At 37.8% G+C, this 20,249-nt stretch overlaps 2 protein-coding genes across 9 annotated transcripts in view; one reads left to right on the forward strand and one right to left on the reverse strand.

The window, feature by feature from the left end:
- Positions 1–237: 237 nt before the first annotated feature.
- On the reverse strand, positions 238–11,748 carry LOC147763102 (uncharacterized). Its single transcript, XM_087008854.1, has 3 exons — positions 11,521–11,748; positions 2,823–6,661; positions 238–1,671 (listed from the first exon to the last, which is right to left on the reverse strand). The coding sequence occupies exon 2, from the start codon at positions 4,575–4,577 to the stop codon at positions 3,318–3,320; it is 1,260 nt and encodes a 419-aa protein (XP_086864980.1). The 5' UTR covers positions 4,578–6,661; positions 11,521–11,748; the 3' UTR covers positions 238–1,671; positions 2,823–3,317.
- Positions 11,749–13,154: 1,406 nt separating this feature from the next.
- Positions 13,155–20,249, forward strand: part of LOC106170636 (CD109 antigen) — a 28,920-nt gene continuing 21,825 nt past the window's right edge. For 7 of the 8 annotated variants that reach the window (XM_087008390.1, XM_087008383.1, XM_087008387.1 and 4 more), the window contains exons 1-11: positions 13,155–13,288; positions 13,714–13,777; positions 15,987–16,141; positions 16,310–16,335; positions 16,498–16,651; positions 16,902–16,972; positions 17,220–17,345; positions 18,143–18,182; positions 18,761–18,845; positions 19,180–19,288; positions 19,683–19,910. In XM_087008390.1, coding sequence (XP_086864516.1) covers positions 13,267–13,288; positions 13,714–13,777; positions 15,987–16,141; positions 16,310–16,335; positions 16,498–16,651; positions 16,902–16,972; positions 17,220–17,345; positions 18,143–18,182; positions 18,761–18,845; positions 19,180–19,288; positions 19,683–19,910 — 1,080 coding nt within the window. In that variant the 5' untranslated portion in view covers positions 13,155–13,266. Of the gene's footprint in view, positions 13,289–13,382; positions 13,582–13,713; positions 13,778–15,986; positions 16,142–16,309; positions 16,336–16,497; positions 16,652–16,901; positions 16,973–17,219; positions 17,346–18,142; positions 18,183–18,760; positions 18,846–19,179; positions 19,289–19,682; positions 19,911–20,249 lie in introns of those variants that run through there. The other variant, XM_087008386.1, reaches the window with a different exon arrangement.

A 20,249-nucleotide genomic window follows, 5' to 3' on the forward strand; every position in this document is an offset into this window, starting at 1 on the left:
TTTCAGTGACCAGACAAAACTGTGTTATAGAATTAACAAGCAAAATGATATTTCGATAAATCATTGTTAAAATCATTCAACTGAAGAATGCTTAGAGATGCCCAGTAGTCACTATTGGAACTAAATAAACTGAATGGTTTTGAAAGTAAGCAGTTGATGTCTTTTTGGTTTTGAAGCATAATAATAATAATATATTGTGCAATCTATTTTTCCGTGACTTTTTTGATTTATAGAATTTCCCCTTTGCTCATTTAGGAAATTTTGTAAACATTGCTTAACTATCTCGATATTAAAGCAAAGAACGACAGAATGAAATGATTTGTTCTGACCGTATGCTTTATTAATCCATTCCATTCATGGTCACCAGCAGTTGGTTCTCTGATACACAAAACAAAGACTTTCTAACTTGCCTGAAACTTTGTAAAGAAAGTGACTGTTTCACCCACCGTGCCGTATTTATTGTTCATGAGTCTGTACTTGATTCCAGTATAACTGAATATCTGTTTTATTTACATGCGTTGCCGAAGCCTTAAACAGCATTCCAAGCGGCAAACAGAACAATAAATGATATTTGTGCAATATATACTCACAATTATGCAGTGTATTAAATAAGAAAATATGCAATTTTTATATCGAGTACAAAAATCTTCATTTAGGTCTGGGTAGAAGAGCCATGCTTTTTGTCACTGTTGCCATAATATAATATATAAGCGGGATAAGAGATTATTACAAAGGATAGTCATTTATGGAGGCCACGTTGTCAAGCACAGATTCTAGAATAATTGCGGTAAAATAGAATTGATAATTGAATATTTGTTTACAATGTACTCATGCTGAAATATGAATCTCATATATTGTACGAAGAGTTGCTATCCATTTGAGTTCAATGACAAAGTGCAAAGTTTATTATGCATTTTTGAATAATAATAATAAACTAATAGGCCACTGAGCCCATTATACGGTTGTCTAATCGTCATTCGGTCATCGTCGACTAAAGGTATATCTGCCGAAATCGGAAATGCGTGTTTAATCGTCAACTGTTCAGCCACGTGGAGTAATCGCGCCCATGCGCACAAACAAACCAAAAACACACACTGCCAATGTCCACTGAATTGAACACTGATTACCCCCAGAAATCATGGTATTACCATGTATCGTCGTAGTTTCAACATTTGATCCAAGAGGTTTCTCCTCATTGGCGCAAGGACTTATTTTATCGCGGAGAACAGTAATTTGATAATCAACATTGCCAAACTCTATAAAAAGGGGATTCTTACGCAGCTCTATTTCAAGTTCATCTCGAAATGGTTCAAACATTTTAAAGCCTTCTCGATAACTTTTTATTTCTTTCCTCAATCTCACCCGAGTGGTGAGTATTGCTGGGACACTAGAATTATGCCATTCCCTTTCCGTGTCATTAGCAGGCAGAACGGCACAGTGGCCGTGATGGGGGCTTAACAGTAGCCATCTCGTACCAAGTATGGCAGAGATGGTTTGGGGAAGATTATGTAATAGTTTATTAATACCGCGCTTGAAAACCCGACAAACTCCACCAACTTGCGTACTGTTGAGAGGACCATCGGCACTGAGTGCCAGCTTTAGAGGGAAATCCATATTAAAGATTGATAATATTGGTTTTGAGCATTGGTCTTTTTCGTCACCACAGATGTCCTGCAACAAAATTGAACACTGTTAAATATAGAAATCTAAGCAAATATATATTGAGTGATTTCTATACATAAACCCCTAAAATGTACCAAACCGTAAATTGGACAGGCTCAAAATTTCTTGACACACATCAAATATCAAACATCAAGTTAATTATCACAATAATGTAACTATATATAGCCAAGGCACTCATTAAAGCCACCGCATCACTGAAATTAGAAAACATTTTTTAAAAACTTATTGGTTTTAGGGACATTCTACATAAATACTGGTACATGTAATTTACTTAACATTCTTTCAAGTTTTATTTAATCAAACAAGTAAAATCAATAGCTCAATGTTGAAACAATATATCAGGTTAAGGTACCACCTCGTCATAGACCATCTAGCGGCCGACAAGTTTATAAAACGTACCGTTTTTGCATTTTGTCTCCTAGTAAACGGAATTCATCTACACAACTAATATTACTACTACTTATACATGTGCAATATATACTACTGTGCTGCTGTGATTTTCCAAAATTAACCTCATTCAGGGCACGTATAGTGAGTATATATATACTGCAAAGGTGTGCGATCTATTTTTGCACAATCAGTTATTTCAGATATTATCAGCAATGTCTTTGATATACCATTGCACCTTTGTAAAGAAGAGTGCCCTTCATCGGCTTAAAACATTTTATTCAAAATCTATTCGCGCACTGCACTTGGTTGTTCTTCCTAAGTGTATTTTTCTACACATATCTTGGTGATTTTATCTGCAGGGTTACAGAGCTACCCAAACCTACCGATATTGCTACACGTACATACACCCATGCACATGCATAAACGCTTTTTTAGCTACTTCAACAGGTAAAAATCACACTGATAACCTGTACCTGCCATCGTTATTTTTATCAGCATAGTATTAGCCAGTAATAAGTAACCCAATAGCATCGTCTTAATAAGGAGAAATCTGTTTTTAACGATTTAGCACTTCAAAACAAACCATCCTGAAAAGGGTCTAGCTTTCTTTGCACCTCACTTAGGCAGACCCCTACCGGCATCTCATCTTGGCTATACAATGAAACAGTATATCCATGTACATATAATAGAGAGAGAGAGAGAGAGAGAGAGAGAGAGAGAGAGAAAGAGTTACACGTGTGCCAACTGACCTGAATGTCCTCTTCGCTACAGGACTCTGAATTTGATAATGGATTAATCAGCGCACCCAATCCAGATGGATCAAAGGACCTTACAGCACCTACAAATAAATCACGATAAAATCGTAATACAAAAACGGTGTATTGCATGCAGTAATTCATTGTGATGCCAATGTAACCAGAGTGACAAAGTCATATCTACACATCGCATTTTATCTGTTGGCAGATCCCTGGACTATCAAATGTTTCAGTTACTAGCTAATCTTTCAGAGAGAGAGAGAGAGAGAGAGAGAGAGAGAGAGAGAGAGAGAGAGAAAGAAAGAGAGAGAGAAAGATAGAACTGTCCCATATAAGTCCTTGGTCTCCCATTTCACAGAATAAATTACATTTTGCAATATTATTACAGAAGCCGACGTCTTGCAATATATATTTTGTTGTAGACAATATTTAAATAGAAGTAGCTATTAGATTTTTGTTTCATTGACATCTTTAACAGAAGTAGACAGACTAGCAATCAGAAATTGGACGGACAAACAAACCTAAATCTGAAGAACACGGCTCCACCCTGGGTGTGACGTCAATGCTGTATAGGCACTTCCAACAGAAAAGGTTTTTCAAGTAAGACTTTGATCCACTATCCAAAATAATAGACGCTACCAATTGAAGCCCAGATGAGCAAAGTTCTTTGTGTGTAGGGTCAGCGTTTTTGTTACAATGATTTTCAGTAACCCTCTGCGAGTTTCCTACACGGATTCCTCCATGTGGAAAACACCGTCTTCCAGGAATGGTTGCTGGTGGCTCAAAATAAAGCATGCAGCCGCGGTTCTCCCTAACACCCTTCAATACATCAGCTGTGCGAGTCATTGCACTGATATTCAATGCGGTACTGGTCACAGGGTTGTTGCAAGTTACGATAGGGGACCAATTTTCGTGCTTTTCAAAATTGTGGCACATTGCACAGTACCTATTTCGGAATGTCAGTTTTGTGACAGGATCAGATACGGGCAGATGGCGCTCAATGTCACTGGTACCACTGCTATTTTCACATCTGTCTCGTATTGTTTCATTTAGCCAGGTGGATGGACATGATGTTACCATCCAGTAGGATTTACTGCTTATACCTCTCAAAGACCTAGAGTCAAGGGATTGCAATATGCAGTCAATGTTATTTCGTCGAATATCTATCTCATTAGATAGCGCTGCGTGCTCATCATCTGTTGAACTTTTGTTGCAATGGTGGTATGGCTCACAGCAATCCTCAAAAATGTCGCAAAACCCGTCGCAGTTGCAAAATACTTGTACAAAGGCAAATCCATGAGGTCCTCTCGCACAAAAGGTTTTTGATGAAGTTATATTAAAAGATGTCCCGTTCCAGGGGTTTGACATAACGCTTAGTTCGTTTGTATTTAGTGATGATGTGGTTTCATCCCCAATCTGTGTAATGCCACCTTGGAGTGTGGGCAGGGCAGTTGTTGCGTTCCAAGGGAAAGCCTTCCCTCCAGTTGACTTATCTTGGTCAGTGAACAGTGGAGTCGTGGCTCCCGTATACCCTTCAGCTCTTCTGTAATATGCGCTGGTGGAAACCTCCTGTTCTCGTTTCGAATCCAATGGTGTTGTTTTAGGGACAGCCATAGTAGCGTTATGTGGGTACGTTAGGTTGGTGAAGGTTTTGTTCGCTGGAACAGCTGCCAAAACATCGTTGCATTGCCAAAATACCACCGAGATGACGAGAAGAGAAATAATTTTGCAAATCTTTAAATCATCCATAATGAAACCCGACTTGGAAAAAATTCAAAAGCAGAAACAATGGTGCGAGCTCTCTGCTTTTCTGATTTACTACTCTGAACTTTCTTCAGCGCAGTTTCTTACTTCACATACCTGAACGCTTTAAATATAACTTTCCTACCTGAATACCCCGCCCATTACCCTGTTTTGAACCCGTAGATTGCAAAACCCTAGCTTCCATAGTCAGACTGGTAGTTCTTTTTGATTGGGCGATTGCGTTGTCTTGAAGCTGCATGTAGACTCTGATCTTCGGCTGCCTGCACTCGTGATTGGCACATCTTATAATTTCTTTGCAAAGCAGGTGTATGCGATCAGTTTACTCTTTTTGGTGGGTTCTAGAACTAAGGAGTATTTGTAATGATCTTTAACAAGAACCCGAGACGTAATTTGTATTTTAATAAAAGTTAAATAACAGAAATTAAAGGGAATCAAGTCACTTGTTAAATTACGTAATTACCAATCATATATTGACAATAAGGCTCAAATGTCCATTTTTGCAAATTTTGGTGACTTAAGCGCCCTCTATCAATGTCATGACCCATTGGTTTTATAGGACGACCACCCAGAAATAAACTGTCATACATTTGACCATCATACCTCAGTGTCAATCCGAGTATAGATTGCCGAGGAATTAAAAATACTTTATAAGCCTCTTTTCAGGATCAACGTCTAGTCTATAAACACCATTATTATATCAAATGTGCCTTACTCATTTTTTCAAGGATTTTACTGGAATATATCGCGTATGTCAAGCAGTCACAAGTACACAAATGTAGAAGTAAAAGACTAAAATACAAAATTTGTGACTGCTTGACTACGAAAGAAAGGTTTTGTAATGTATATGGTAAATGGACGTATGTATATATATGCAAAATTAACAAGTTCGTTTACTAGCTGTCATCTTTTTTATTTATTTATTTATTTTTGTAATCCCGTTATTGATAAACACACCAATTGACAAAACGTTTACAGTTAACTTATTTGTATGTTTGTATATATTGTAATGTGTTGTATTGTGTTTGTATATGCCTAAAAACTTTTTTGATGTGCTAAATTGGATACAATGTTTGCCTTGAGTCCTATTTGTCTTTCTTTCGCATTCTCTTCACTTCGTTTCCAGACACTAAGCGTCATTGCCACGGCGTTTCTGTGAATAGGTCGACGAAGGTCATTGGATCAGATCTAGTTGGGTGGATGGCTTATTGGCAGGACAAGAGGCAATAACACATGCAGCTTAATCCCTGTTTGACTTTCTTTCGCATGCTCTTAACTTCGTTTCCAGACACTGAGCGTCATTGCCACAGCGTTTCTGTGAAGAGGTCGACGGCCGTCAGTGGATCAGATATAGTGAGTGGATGACGTATTTAGCAAGGCATAAAACAATAACACATGAAGTTTAATCTCTGCGTACTATAGTGAGACTTCCATGTGTCATCTTTACCGGATATATTCATAAAATGCGTGAGATAAAGGCAGCCCTGGCACTCACGTGTGACTTGATGCTTGCTATACGAAACGACCACGCATATTTTGATTCATCCATAATTTGATCTGTTTCAATCTATTGAACCGTTGTTAGAGCGTTGTTTAATAATGAAAAGACAACCAAATATTCAGTGGAGGTCGTTTACCTTTGTTTCGTACTTACTTTGAATAATCTATTCTATTCTCTCACGTAAAGTTTTGGTGGAAGGATGGGTGTGGTTAAAACCGTGAGGGGGGCACAATGAAATGGGACTTTAAAAATGAACGTACACTCACTTTTTAAAACACAATGCTCGTGGCCACCTGAAAAACGATATTTTGGTGAAAGTGGGCAGGGTGTTCCGGAGTCCCTCTTAAACGCCCTTTCTAAAATTGGATCTTTTTTATTCCTGAGTGTTGTGTTTATGCATTTGGGCATCTTTCAATATTATCGTGTTTTAATGAAAAGAGACATTGGGCCCCTGTAGCGTAGTTGCATGTTCGGGCGTCACGAAGTGAAAAGTAAAGCTCTATCGCTAAATATACCGATCGATATGAAGAGGCCTACAATTACAGGTTATGGCTTCGACTGGTCTTCATTTCTGAAATTAAAAGAAACATCTCGATTGAAAATGGTCGTGTTGAGCATAAAGACCACTGGGCCTATATGTTACATTTTTACAATAACAACGGTTAAAATTGATAAAATTTAGCCCTATAAGAAGAAGGTTTTGAAAATGACCTTTTTTGTTGTGGGTCCTAACCTCTCGCACAATCTCAGGGGCAACATCTAGTTAAAGATTTTTGAAGTTTGTTTTTAGAACCTCCGGTCTTCATTTTTTGTCCTAATTTTCTTTGAAAAGATCTACGAATGTCATTGAATGAGATCGACTGAGCGTCATAGTATTGACAGGACACTGCACAATAACACATGATACTTGACTCCTGTCCAATAAAGTGAGACTTCCATGAATCATCTTTATTGGATATTTTCATAAAAATGCGTGACAGAATGACAGTCCATGCGCGATCACAAGTGTAACCTTATGTTTACTATACAAAACGACCACGCGTATTTTGATCTATTAAGCTTTTTGCTTTTTGTTCTGTTTCAATCTAGAATAGTGTTGTGTCATAAGCTTAGCTTACATTTGCCATGCGATGTCCGTGCGGTGCTCGTTTTCTGCTCATTTATAAAACCTATATAATGCGGCGAATGTGCAGAGGCAGGAGGTGGCCCTGCGAAATCTTACGAAACCGATTCACGACCTCAATAACGTCTACGATTTTGTAGAACTTTTGACAAATTTTGAAAATTGTAAGCTAGTAGGTCACAGATGTACAGGGTAGGTTTATCAGATATGTTTAAAACTCACTGTGATTCACTTGCATGACTCACGTGCTTTTTTGCCTGGATTGTATGCATACTGGGTAATTATTTCAACTTTGCTCGGTAAAGAAATACATAGAATAATTTTTTTTAATGTTCCGGTTTGCAACACCAACTTTACGCCAGAAACCACGCACCGTCCGTCCTCGACCAAAATCTGACAAAAGAGAGTGGTGTACATTGAAGCATAATACATTTTTTGTCTAACACGATGAAAGTCAAACCTATTTAAGTTCCGAATCTTTTGTTCAAGTTATCATGATTACAATACAATACATAATACAATAACTACCGATCATTTCGGCAAGTTTATTATGCTAGAAATAGGACAAAGAACGTCTTAAAGTAAATTTCTTAGTTTTCACAACCAGATGAAGCGACCAAAGGGATAACTGAGATGGTGTAAAACTTAAACATAATAATGTATACTGTACCAGGAACGTGCCTGTAAGTTACACTTATAACGGACCTAGTTGTAGAATATACCACGTCCACTGGTCCCCATACAGATGGAAAAAAGTCCAATAATAACTAGTACCAACTTCTCCATAAAAAGATTTATTTTGTATCAGTGAAAAACTAGTGACAAAATTTCGAGAACCCCACGCAGAGGCAACTTGTCTACAATCAATATGGACAAGATTTTTAAAAAATGGCATCAAGCAAGTTATGCGATCTTTTCAATGGGGGGGGGGGGATTTTACACACACAGTATTTAAGCCATAAATTCTTATTAGTAGCATAGGCCAGAAATATACATCGTTAGTATATTGCGTCAATTATAACACTACAGCAACAGCGATAATAAAAGAAGATTTTACAGCTAGAGCGATTACCAAGCTTCCTGGCTAGGATGTTCCATAATTACTAGTACCAAATTCTCCATAAAAAAATAATTTTGTATTAGTGAAAGATAAGTGACAAAATTTCGAAAACCCCTGCAGAGGCAAATTATCTGCAATCAATCAGTTGGTCCGTGGATCAACTGTTCCGGATGTGACCTGAACACTACGTCTACATTTAAATAAAGCAATAAATGCCGCTCTGAACCGCCTATTCAATAACCCATATATAATTGGATTAATTAATGAACTAACCATTACAATCTTGATACATATGTTAGATAAAACATTATAAGTGTTGTTTTCGGAAAGCTTTATACTAAGACTCAGTATTACAGCGGGTAGATAAAGAGCAACAAACGCTACTAAAGTAATTGCTGTCATCTTCAATAATTTTAAGTCGAATTCATTTGTCTGTTTGTTTCTTTGTTCATTTGCTTGTATATTTGCCTGTTTCTTTGTTCGTTCCTTCTTTTGGTCTTGTTTTGACTGACAAGTTTCTTGGGAACTTTGCGGTTGGAATTTTGACGAAGGCCAGGCGGCTTTAGGAGTTGGTTTCGAACACTTCCCGCGACCTTTTCCTTTCCCCTTAAATGGCAATGGTTTCACTTCCTCAAGTTCTTCTACGACTATTTTATCTTTAAAATATAACACATTCGGTGTGCTTGAAAGACCAGATCCCTTGGATGTTGATGGCTGTGCTTCGATCTTGTTCGTACGATCATTCTTGTTACTCCGATTATCCCTCATCTGTTCGATGTCATTGTTTTTGTTGGTTTTATACGCATTAAGCATCATCTTCTGTCGCCTAACGTGTAGAATGATTGCAGCATAAAACCCAAAGGCCAATATGCAATAAATGGGGTAATGCGGAGTTATCACTTTGGCTACGAATTCTTGTTGGACAAAGAGAAACGTGCATTCCACAGTGGGGGTCCATGTATTCCAACCCAATAATGGTGGAAGAAAAAGAAAAACAGGGTAAAGCCAACAGAGAGCTATTGCTGCGACAATCTTCTTCATTGTTACCGCTGACACATATTGGGAATGTCGGCAGATTTTAATGTATCTTTCAAATGCTATGAACAGCTTGTGGTCCACGGCAATCATCATAACTACCATGTTCATGTATATTTTTAATAGACATAAGTGTTTGTCGGAGACGTCCTTCATCACATACGTTGCAACTTTAGCGAACGGTATGCCAATAATTCCAGCGAGAAAACCGAGCATTGCAAGACTTGCGACTGCAACATTCGTCTTCTCGCGTAGTTCTTTGCATTTCACAAAGGCAAGTATAACGAGGCCATTAGCTCCAGTAACCACAACGGCCAAAAGTGTATCAAGAATAATAAAAGACAAGCAATGAAGACTTACGCAAGAAAAGTAGTCCACGTCTGTTTCATTTGCAATTGGCACCAACTCGTCCGAAACATTCAATTCAAACTCTACTGCGGCCATCTTGATAACTCTTCTGACTACAAACAGTTTTTTCAACGAGAGAGAGAGCACTTATATGGTGTCCAAGAAATAGCAGTAGCATAGGCCAGAAATATACATAGTCAGTATATAACGTCAATTATATCACTATACCAACAGCGACAATAAAAGAAGATTATATAGCAAAAGCGATTAGTAAGCTTCCTGCTTAGGGTGTGCCACGGTTGATCTCACTAGTCACTCGACTTAACACGCAAGGCGCTTCCTTAAACTGTCTTATTTAACTCTTTCAGGCTGTATTTAACCTGCGGGATCTTCTTTCAACGTGCTATTGTAATGTTCGTGTTTTTAATAGCCATATAAAAGCATATTTCTCATGCTGTTGTTATGAAGTACAGGGGTATGTTTTTATACCGGTCTTTATATTCAGCTGCACCGGTATATATACAGGAGTTTCAACGATATCAACTGAGTGAACAACTCTTTACTATGCGGGGATATGCAATGGGTACCCATCGGCACAAACTAGTTTGTTTTAAATTAAACTTGTCTCTTTGGACACTCTGATATTCACTGTTTGTCTCGATGTTCTGTGAAAAGGTCGACGAAGGTCACTGGATCAGATCTATTCAGTATCAGAGTATTGACAGGACAAGACACAATAACACGTGAAGCTTGATTCCTCCCTGATATAGTGAGACTTCCATGGTTCATCTTTACTGGGTACATAAATGAAATGTGTGACATAATGACAACCCACGTGTAACCTGACGTTTGCTATGCTAAACGAAGACGCATATTTTGATTTAATTAGCCAATAATTTGTTCTGTTTCAATCTGTTTAACCTTGATTAGAGCGTTGTATCTTAATAAAAACACACCCAAATGTGCAGTGGAGGTCGTTTACTTTTGTCTTGTGCTTATTTTGAATAATATTTTTTGTAAAGATTACACCGGTAAAGCTATTTCGCAAAATATATCCGGTCGCTGTTAAAAGGGTCAACTTTTACAGGTAATGAGTTCCACTTGTCTTGCATAAAAGATACATCTCTATTTACGATAAACGTGTCGAAGAATAATAGACCAAAAGGCCCATATTACATTTTACAACAGCAACAAGGTTAAAATTTATTAGTCAATCCTGTAAGAAGAAAGCTTTGATAAAGCTCTTGCTTATGTCAACATTTGAATGGACCCATACCTCTCGTACATTCCCATGGGCAACATCTAGTTAAAGATTTGTTTTGAACTTGGCTTTTAGACTTCACTATTTGTCTTTATTTCCTTGAAGAGGTCGACGGCGGTCATTAGACCAGAAATATTGAGTGGATGACTTATTGACAGGACAATAACAATAACACACGGAGTTTGATCCCTACCTGACTACTATAGGGAGACTCTCACGGTTCATCTTTACTGGGTATTTTTAGAAAATGCGTGACATAAAGACGGGACAAATGTAACCTAATATTTGCTATGCTTAACGACCACGCGTATTTTGGTTTAGTTAATTTTCATCGATGTTTTGTTTTCTTTCAATGTAATAAACATTAAGTAGAGTGTCACAATAAAGGAATATAAGCCCGACTTTTTACCGAATATACAACGCCGGTCATTCCTTTTGTTTTTTAGAAAATGAATTTTGTTTACATTCTCTCATGTTGTGACATCAATATTAGTGATTAGGCCTAAGATGTGTGACATACACTGCAACAGAGATTTAAAAAATAACAGTACACAACCATTTATAATAAAATAAGGATAAACATATAAACTTAAAGGCACTTACCAATTGGAGAAGCTCAAAGTACCACAAGCACAGCTGCATGTGCTTTAGTGTCAGCCAGCGCTATATGCGCTCATGCAGTAAGATGTTGGCGTTTGAGCTTCAGCAGGTTTTATCTCCGTGCTGGATGCAAGATCTTTTGTAACATCGGAATATGAGCTTAAATCAAAAGCCAGAAACTGCACTTATTGCCTTTGCCACGTTCAACTGTAGGTGATCAACCTGATTAGTGAACCTGAAAACAACAGAAAAAAGACTGTAGAATACTATACTTGTCCACAGTAACACACAAGCACTCACGCATACGCACACACACACACACACACACACACACATAAATAAATAAATAAATAAATAGTAACAATAGAAATAAAAAACAACATATCTAAACATCTTTAAACGAGTTTTTTCATTAAATCACCATATACTCCCATATAGACCACAACATAAGGTAAGCATGTGAAACAGAACCTCAGAAAATGAACGATAAAAATTCAGATGAAATAGAAACAAATAATACATCCTCCAGTTGCTTGTTTTTAAATTCCATGCATGCCATTCCTAGGATCAGACCCATTAGACTACCGGGTATATGCTCCTCTGTGATGTGAATATGCGACGGAAACACCCGAGTACTGCTCGAGGATTCGGGGAAAAGCCGGACTGGACTGGGATGAAACAACCCTGTACCAGCGCCAAAGATTTATATTTTGCTATATATCGACAGATATTTCTCTGTTTAATTCATGGCAATTTTTCTACTGTACATTTTGGTATGGGGTTAATATCATCACTAAGTTGGCCTCCAAGATAGGGGAGAATGAACGGTCGTTACAATCGCTTACCTCCCATCTAATAGAGGACATCCCGTAATCAATTGTTTTCAAGACGACAATCCCCGTCCACAAAGAGCACTTGCAATCGCATATTTCTTGCAGACCACTGCAACCTAGGGGTTGAGCAGTTACAGTGGTCGTGCATCAAGGTCGTCAGACATGAAGCCTTTGGAGAATCTGTAGGCAACAATTACTTTCCGAATCAACTGTCTACTGTCCTATCGACATATCTGAACCAACTCAGAAAAGCTCCGATCGATGACTGAAGTAATATGGCAAACGACTCTCCTGTCAGAGGGAATGACACTCCGCTTAAGAACTAGAGGAAAGAAGAAGTCGCACGAGCTACTGACCGTTTCTGTGACTGCAGCCACTAACATGCCTGTCTTTTGTGCTGCGTGTCATTCTTTTTAACACAATTAACTACATGAATAATGAAGCCACAAATAATGCACAGTGTGTTTGTTTAATGACTTTAAATAATCCATATCTTTGGTATTGCTTAATTGACGAATTCAATTAAAAACTGGTGTCACTATGACACTGAGGAAATTATTAAAAATAATCAAAACACGATTAAAATATTTGTTGTTTTTATTTATTACTAATTTTTTGAAATGTTTTATCAGAAATAAACAACCACATAATACCAAAATGATTTTAATTAATTAATTAATTAATTTCACACAGTTTTTGGAGACAGAACGTGCCAATCCCCCGTTGTCTATGGCACCAAGTCAGGCGTACAAGTATTTACTCTATATATAAATAACCCTTGACGATCCCAGCGCCTATCCCTTCCTTTACTACCCTGGGAGATCCTGGCTCGATATTCGCTGTACACGGCGATAAGGGAACGGTCTATTTAAAGCGCATCCTGGATCCGTGAGCAGGACGTGGCTTGCAGTATCATATGGTGGCAGTGCGATCACAAGGTATGAATAACCATACTGAATAGCCATATTAATGTTCTTGTATGTAAATATAATGGACATCGCAAACCATACAGATACGTTTATCAAACCGCGTGTTTTAATCTTAGGTGTTAGATTTCCTCGTTCGTCATATCTGTCTTCGGCGTATTTAGCGTTTTCCACGTGTGACATCCGATTTCCTGATCATCCTTTTCTTGGTATTCTTATTTGACCGTGAACCGAAGGTATATAAAACACGACTCGAGTCTAGTTCGTCAATTTTCCTTCAAAATCATATACCATATGGTGAAAAGGTAAGGAACGATTTGGACGCTAGGCTATTTTAATACGCTTTGCATATAACGTAACGTAACGTGTCGTGAGTTTACAAGCGTAATGTCGGTGGTTCATCAAAGCGCTAATCACCGCTTCATTCTCTGTTTCAGCCATGATGCTGCGTATCATACTGTGTATTACACTGTGCTGGACCCTGGCGAATGCCTACTCCAGGTAAGTAGACCTTATTAATTCTATTTTATTTACTTTCATTGAGATCAATGTTTTACACGCATTCTATGCTTTTTCTTACAAGAGCGCGTCTCACATATTTGCAGACACGGCAGTTGCTATTATTGAAAACACATTTGACATACATGCGTATATTTCAGCAACAGATCAAACCCATCTGCAAGTTGTGGAATGCATTTTTGAAATAATTGTAAATCATTTAGACACCAATGCAGACATTTCTGAGACGAACCTGAAAGTTTAAAAATGTCCCATGAAAAAAGACAGGAGCTTGTCTTAACATTGTTAAGCTTATCGTGGTTGTGGCAACCTTATGTTGGAGACGTTTTTTTTTTTTTTAACCATAAATTCAGGGATATTTTAATGTGCTTTTAAAAGGCAATTTAGCTCAGTTTTAATTTCTAGAGAAATCTGCAATGCAAAATGTACAGGGAAGAACAAAATTAAGAATCCATTTAGAATCATCATTTTCAAATCTGCATCTTGGTCTAGAATTTTAATTTCTTTTTGTTCAACTACTTTCTCTTTGAAGAGCCCCTAACACTTCTTGATAACAGACTTAATGTTACTGTGGTGAACTTATGGGAGCGCGGCTGAACTTTTGCGAGCTCGTAATTAAACACGCAAGGAGCGTAAAATACCCAAAATGACACCCATGAGGAAACAATTAAATGTTTTTTAACCTTACTACGTGACTTGGGCGATGTGCAGATATATGTGACCTTGGAGTAAGCGGTTGGAAAGCTTTAATGAGATAAGAAGTGCTGATGCTTATCCACTGTTGCCAAATAAGTTCCCTCTCTCTCTCTCTCTCTCTCTCTCTCTCTCATACGTTTACTTTAAAAAATATTAGAGCGAAAATTTTGATATTTTATGCATAATAAGGTATAGTGGGTTCGTGACAGGGCAGAGCAAACGCCGTGTCCAAGTTCTATTTCTTCACACAAACACAAACAGACAGTTTTACCTTGATCTTCTCCAAAGTAAATCCTTACAGATAACCTTGAGCCAGCAATAGCAGTTATCTGTGATTGATTCTTAAATCAACATTTAAATTGACTGAATGCGGTTCTCTCATAATCGCCTATGTGTGAGGATGGTATGTTTAGAAGAAGGGAGTGCTATCTGGGTGCGTGGAAAACCAAACACTCGCAGTTATTTTTGTAAACTGACACGGGTTGGCACAGTGGTGTCATTTTTGTAAACTAGTATTAATGACTGAGCTTGTTATTCTATCTTTTCATTAGGATGTCCTTTATTAAAAAAGCGACAAATTTGGATGCCGCGGTCGTGAAGGCAGTTCCAAGAGTTAATAACAGTGTGAAGATAAGTCATCCAGTCGTATTTTATATGATAACAGTTTCTAATAGCTGTTTCAAGGTCAACTGAAATAAACTGAAAAGTGAAAAGTTTTTAGTATTTGATAAAAATTCATTTATTCCCGGTGTCTGTCCGAACTTCTTAAGATCTATAGAATTTTAAACGCGATACCTTTAAATTCGGTACTGGCCTAATCCCCTATTTCCCCGTTGCAAAACAGGGTGTGGTATTTCCCCCCCCCCAAAAAAAAAAAAAATAAAAATAAATAAATAAACAAATAAATAAATAAATAAATAAATAAATAATAAAAAAAATCTCCCTTCTTTTTATTTAAATGCCACGAGGAACTAAATCCAACCGATGCCAGTTAATGGACGATTTTCATCGAGGCACCTATTTTTAATGACTGTCCTTTTTCTCGGGAAATAGCCCATTATTCAAAAACTCTTTAAGAGACAATACCGCAAAATGCAACTACATGTGTACCCCACATTTTTGAAGGAGATGAACATGTAGGCAAAATCATCCGGACCGCAGGCTGATAAAATGCTTTGGGAGAGTGAAGGCCTAAAATGCATATAAAGAGGCTATTTAAATATGTAACGCCTGTGGTAGCCTACTCATACACATGTATGTGCGCTGAAAAAGCGCGAACTTAAGATCTGGATGGAAAAGGGGAATGTGAAATTTAAGTATTGTATAAATTTGCCCCTCCCCCCAACACACACACAAACACAAACAGAGCCTACGGCCCTGGTCATTATTTTTTTTAGTCATTTGTGCCTGGTAACAGTAGTTTTATAAATATTTGTGGGGGAATTCAGACCACTATAGGCCCGACACTACTTCGCTTTCACTTTGTCTACTTTAGCACGTATATTATCGTCTCTCCGAACGCCGTACGGCCGGGACTCCCTTTGAACGTCAGCGTGACCATCCTTAAGGCGCCCGCTCCAGTAGATGTCACGTGTACCCTTGTCAAGGACAACGTCGATATTACGTCACAGACCGGGACATTTCAAGCAGGTACAGTTACAGTTACAGATTTTTATTGTACTTTTTAGAATGTTTTAAAGCGCGTACTTGGGTATAAATTGACTGTGTGAGTTGATTTTTTTTTGTGTTTGCAGTCTTAATAGCTTTTTGGCAGATATATCACACTACCACTACATTTTTTTTATCTTTATCTTTTAGGAAAGCCTGGGACCCTTTTAATTCAGGTAAATTCATAAAACCTTTATCCTCTTCACTGTTTAAATTTCTTTTCGCCTAAAGTAACCAAGTGCCAACTTTTATGGCCATTGAGAAAACTACGTTGTGCTAAAGCGACATGTTTGATGATTCTTTATACTTTGTCATTTTTGGGTCTTATTAACTTTTAGGTTCCGACCAGCTCTACTTCCGGGTCGTACAGTCTGCGCGTAGTAGGAAGCGGAGGATTGCGCTTCAGGAATGAGTCCCAGCTCGCCTACAAGTCTAAAGGAATGTCCATCTTCGTCCAGACGGACAAGGCCATCTACAAACCCGGACAGACAGGTCAGTTTGATGTCATTGGACGACAATCGCTTGCCATTTATTGTTTACTTAGTAAACTTGGAACATTCATGTACATGTAGCCTACAACACAGGACGTGAGTAAAATATGAATGCGGCACCTACCGGTAAAAAAGAAAAAAGCGATCAGTAATTAAATAGAATTTCATCGTCCAATCTATGTTAATCTTGGAACAATAGTAGTCAAATTTCTAGCGTCTCTGTTTACTATTATTATTTTTTTTACTTTCAGTGCGTTTACGAGCGTTGGCAGTGTATCCCGACTTGAAGACTTTCAATGGTCCTATGACAGTGGAAATCTACGTAAATTTATTTTTATACCATTTCAATATTTGAAATGAATATTTTATCCTTATACTTATTTATTTTTATTTTTTGGTATCTTACTAAAATAGTGATCGATTATAATGATATAAATATACCATATTTACAACATTAAAACTGGAAAAGAATTTAGGTCATGCAGTAATTCTTTTAATAATCTCTATTAAGAACCATATACAGCATATAGGGCCAATTGCTGACAACTAAATATGTTTTCTTACAACAGGACTCGCTGAAGAACAAAATTAAGAGATGGGTCAACCTGCAAGAGCCCTCTGGTGTGGTTGCCGCTGATCTTCCTCTCTCAGAACAACCGCCCCTTGGCAACTGGAAGATCAAAGTGACCGTGGCGGTAAGTTATAGGCACAAAAAAAATCATAAAGAAATATCCTATCAAAGCCGTTTGAGAAATTTACGATCAATACGCCCATTTTTGAGCTCCTAACTTGCCGTCATGAGTGCCATTCTCCAAAACCTACCTCCATTACAAGGTTGAAAAATAAGTGGTTTGGGGCTCATTCCCATTGCAACTATCGGTCTACGTAGATAGCTCCCACTCCGCTGGGACTCTTGCTGAGTGCAGTCAGTTCAACATATTGACACGCCTCTTCCTGGCTTTGAGTAGGATGATTATACCAGTACGAACGTTAGCATTCAGCGAGAATCCCCGATGAGTTGGATCAATCTACCTAGACCGATATTTTCAATGGGAATGAGCCCTTAAAACTAAAAAACGTCGATCGACACACGTTGATCGTAATTCTGTCAATGAGTTTAGACTTGGCATACATGTACCCTTGGAGTTAAGGGAAAGGATTGGATTTTTACAGAAAATGCTTAATAATTGTAAGGGTCTTACGCTCACTCTTTGACACTCAATTGCTTTATTGTACAGGTATGGTCATTGCTTAGTTGTGAGACATGTTGAGTCGGTTGAAAGAGCATGTAATGCGTATTGCAAGACGGATGTTATTGTACGGATGTTATTGTACGGATGTTATTGTACCTTTCGAAACGAGATATTACCATTATCATGTAAATTGTGTGGAAACACAAATGCTATTGCCGGCAACTATCAACATTAATTATAGAATGTGGATGAATTTCTAAATTATTAGATAAAATGAGCATCCTTATTTACCCACTTAGGGCCAAACCGAGGAAAAGCAGTTCAGTGTGGACGAATACGGTGAGTTTTAGTCATACTTATAATCATTGTAGATTCACAATAATAATAAAAATAATAATAATAGAAAATCAGGAAAATTAAGATAAATATTTCATCGGCCATAAATCATTGTATTAGACATGGACACCGGAGATAGTTGCACTGAGTAAGTGATCTTTGAGTTTGATTTCTCCAAAAGTAGACTTAAGCTGTGCAGCATACAATTAAGTGCCCTTTACTACCGGTACGCAAACTAGTACACGCACACACTCGCTCTACCCATTCACACACAAGCGCAAGATGTGCATTCCGAAACAGAGCCTTCCTTTTTTTCTCTTTTGTGAGCGTTATCAGGCAAACAAAACGTTTATAAACGTTGATCCAACGACCATATGAAGTCCCAAGTAGCTTTTAATATAACTTAGAGTTTACCTATTAAAATAGATTGTGTGCTATATCCTACAGGTGTATGTGAAAGTAACTTTTAGGTAATACGATTAGTTAACCGTAAAAGAAATGTTCTTTATATGTCTTTTTGACGATAGCTATCAAGTTTAAAATATTTGGTATTTTTATATACTGGTGTTGACTTTTTCCAGTTCTTCCAAAATTTGAGGTGACGGTGAATCTACCATCATTCATGTTGACCACGGATAAACAACTCAAGGGGAGCGTGAGCGCAAAGTAAGTTTTCACTGTGGCTTGTTTTATTCTAAGGTGGCTCTTTATAATGAATTAATTTCTAATGTGCTTTAAATGAAGCGCTGTTGACTTAACAGACAGAAGTTGTGACACGTGCACTGGCTTTTTCCACTAGATTTTTATAAAAAAAATTAATCGGAAGCGACTTAAATAGAGTATACATGTAAGATGATACAGTCAGTTTTAGATATTTATATTACAATTGATATATATTTTTATTCGCCATATTGTAAGATAGAATGGTTGCATTACGAACTGCTCTTAGCAGTCCATAGTGTTTCATGGCCCATCTAAAGCACTATATTGTAACTTCCAGGTACACCTATGGCAAAGCAGTGGAAGGCACAGGTGTCGTGAAGTTGAAACTTGATTACTATTCGTATAGGTACAAGGGACCGAGGGAGATCGTCAAGCATCTCACGCTGGTAAGCTCATTGGCACAAGAACGCTTTATTACATGTCAAAGTGAATTAGTTGTTCCAGTGAATTGAATGAGTAAGTGTGTTAGATGCGATAGCATTTCGATGTAAATGTGTATGTTTGAGGTGACAGCTTGTTAGATGCGATAGAGAGTTGAATGTGACCATTTTTTATGTTACAGTGTGTTGGTTGTGTTCAGCCTGTTACTGCTTAGTTGTGACAATGCGTTGTTCATTTCAATTTGTATTGTATGCACAGACATTGCAGCGTATTCAAAATTTGTCGAAAATAGAGAGAGCGGTTATTGATTTAACAGCAGACATTATACAAATGATAGTAGAACATGTTGGTCATATAACATGAACATAATTTTTACCTGGCATAAATTAAATGAAACAGGTCGACGGGAAAGCCGACTTCACAGAGGACGTGGCGGTCTTGGAGAATATGTATCATTATGGGCTAAGCTACAGAAAGGTAATTGTGGAAGCCCAGGTGACAGAGACCCTCACTGGCATTACGCTGAATGGGACGGCAGAAACAAAGTTCCACACTACTCCATACAAGATAGAGATACCGTCCTCCACCCCTAAGTCTTTTAAACCGGGACTTAGATACACCGGCTTTGTAAGTACTTGTAAATACATTGTCCTGTTACCGTTCACGACTTTTAAATTAAAATTTTCTTGGCATCCAATGAGAATAATATTCAAGAAAATAGATATTATGTGATAGTCTAGTGAATCATAGAATTTGCTTTTCATATCAACAATATTTTAATTTAAAAAGTGTAATTCTAGTGCAAATCTATGCGAACTTTGCTGGTACTTCATTTACCAGTAGCTAAATGTATAGGGCCCAAACAGCTACGCTCGCCGCGGATAACCCTATCATGCTGGTCAGTTGTGTGTTTAGGCAGTACAGCGAAACCGATGCCGTAGCCTGGTGTAAAAGGAATTTCTGTTT

The sequence above is a fragment of the Lingula anatina genome, chromosome 3 (assembly GCF_051362555.1).
Source record: "Lingula anatina isolate TDL-2025a chromosome 3, LinAna3.0, whole genome shotgun sequence".
Taxonomy (NCBI): Eukaryota; Metazoa; Brachiopoda; class Lingulata; order Lingulida; family Lingulidae; genus Lingula; species Lingula anatina.

Excerpts from the sequence above, each read along its gene's own strand:
- LOC147763102 (XM_087008854.1), bottom strand. The coding sequence starts at position 4,577 with ATGGATGATTTAAAGATTTGCAAAATTATTTCTCTTCTCGTCATCTCG.